General features: G+C 29.6%; 1 protein-coding gene across 7 annotated transcripts in view; it reads left to right on the top strand.

Annotated features, from left to right (window-relative positions):
* GABA-B-R2 (gamma-aminobutyric acid type B receptor subunit 2) overlaps positions 1–2,500 on the top strand; it is a 241,978-nt gene that overhangs the window by 231,376 nt on the left and 8,102 nt on the right. For all 7 annotated transcript variants that reach the window (XM_068349726.1, XM_068349729.1, XM_068349732.1 and 4 more), the window contains one exon: positions 539–676. In XM_068349726.1, coding sequence (XP_068205827.1) covers positions 539–676 — 138 coding nt within the window. The remainder of the gene's footprint in view (positions 1–538; positions 677–2,500) is intronic.

Consider the following 2,500-nt stretch of genomic DNA (forward strand, 5'->3'; position numbering starts at 1 on the left):
TTATTCCTTCCTATCATTCTTTCCATAGCTCTTTGAGTTGTAACTAGCTTATGTTCTAAGGCTTTAGTAAGGCTCGAATTTACTGATGCGTAAGTTATTACTGGTAGGACCATCTGATTAAATACTTATCTTTTCAAAAGTAGCATTTTACGTTCCATAGTCTCATTTTGTTTATATACACAGATTTGTTATATATATATATATATATATATATAAATTTCTACCTCATACAGGGATCGAACCCTAGTCTCTTCAAATGAAAGGAATATACATACAGATACACACACACATATATATACAGTCATATATATATATATATATATGTAGTCATATATATGTCTATAATCATATATATGCATATATATGCATATGTGTATATATATATATATATATATACATATATATATATATATATATACGCACACACAAGTTTATTGTAATTGGTTTTTGTTTTACAAGCACAGAAAAAAATCCAATTTAGGGTTTTATATGCTTTTTCTATATATAAAAAAGAACGTCTCTCCTTCCTCTCCTACAGGAATCTTCAAGAGGCCGTGTCGCTAGCCAAGAGAGCCTGGGGACCATGAGTAGCCGAGGCAGCGTCTCGGGCAGCATCTACAGCGTGACGTCCGCCAGGAGTGACGCTGCTGTCTCAAGATGCTCCAGCAAGGAAACTGTAAGTGATGCTTCCGTCTTAATGAGGAGCTCGAGTCTCCGTTGTGCTTATTTCTCTTGTCCCAAGGCCTGTGATACGATTCGCTAAACACGAGGCTTCCCCATTCATATTTTCCAATTAATTCGGTACGGAGACTTGGTTCGCTATCTTGGATTTATACATCTTCCTTTTGATAATTATTTTCAAGTTTACTCATTCGTAATTTTATGTCTTGTAAAATTAAAATATTTCTTGGCATATATATATATATATATATATATATTGATAATTATTTTCATGTTTACTCATTCTTAATTTTATGTCTTGTAAAATTAAAATATATCTTGGCATAAATATATACATATATATTTATATATATATATATATATATATATATCTGACTTTAGAGACATATGTTTTCTCCTATTTAATTTCTAGCGTTTACCATTTTATTACTTATCAGATTGATTTCTCTCTTTGAAAAGCATCTTTATATAAATGTAAAATCCTCCATCCAACTAATACATAATTATGAATTGTTTTTAAAATTAAGCATCACCATTCAATTACTGGGACCTTCAAACGATATTTACTTATCTGAACAAAGTCCAATAGGTTAGGCTCTTGTTTTAGCCTGACGAACATTTAAATCAAGGAATGGTTATATCTCCAACTTCCTTGTATATAATAGAATTAATTATTCTATCTATTGAAATTTAGGGTTCAGTCCGTAGTTGAAATTTTTCTGTCTTCTTTACCAGCAAGTTGAGTAATTACTATATCTAATGGTGAGGAAGTATACGTCCAGATAATTTTCTCGACCATTTCCATCTATAGTCAATTCTTTTTAGTGAGGCAGATTTGCATCGAATCGCAGAGGTGCCCTATTAGCTCGGAAAAGCTTCCTGATAGCTGATTGGTTGGACAAGATCATTCTAACCAATCAGAGAGCAGGAAACTTTTCCGAGCTAAAAGGGCACCGCTGCGAGTCAGTGCAAATGCGCCTCATTAAAAAAAATTGAGTATAGTAGTAATTATTCAAGAAAGTATGATACTCATTTATTAAGTAACGCGCCAGAACTTTTAAGTCTTAGCACCAGATTTTTTCTTAATCTTTGGATACTCTAATGTAAATATTTATTATGAATATTTCATTTACCTGTAATCATTATGAATACCAGTAATTTGTATATTTTGTAGCAATAGTTCGGTTATCGACACATTTCATCCATTATATTTCTATATCTAAAGAAGAAAGCGGGTATAAGATTTAGAATAATTCCAGACAATCACAATATTCTTTTTCATTCCCAATCATCCAACGAAAATTATACCTGATAATCACAATAATATTCCTTTTCATTTCCAATCATAGTACAGCAATTTACCTGATAATCACAATTATATTCATTTTTATTCCCAATTATCCCATGAAAATTATACCTGAGAATCACAATTATATTAATTTTCATTCCATATCACCCTATAAAAATTATACCTGATTATCACAATTATATTTATTTTCATTCCAAATCATCCTATAAAAAATTATATCTGATAATCAAAATTATATTAATTTTTATTCCCAATTATCCTATGAAAATTATACCTGATTATCACAATTATATTTATTTTCATTCCATAATACCCTATAAAAATTATACTTGATTATCACAATTATATTCATTTTCATTCAAAATTATCCTATAAAAATTATACCTGATGCTCACAATTATATTGATTTTCTTTCCAAATCATCCTATAAAAATCATACCTGACAATCACAATTATATTGATTTTCATTCCATATCACCCTATAAAAATTATACCTGATTATCACAACTA

Source organism: Palaemon carinicauda, chromosome 26, assembly GCF_036898095.1.
Source record: "Palaemon carinicauda isolate YSFRI2023 chromosome 26, ASM3689809v2, whole genome shotgun sequence".
Lineage (NCBI taxonomy): Eukaryota > Metazoa > Arthropoda > Malacostraca > Decapoda > Palaemonidae > Palaemon > Palaemon carinicauda.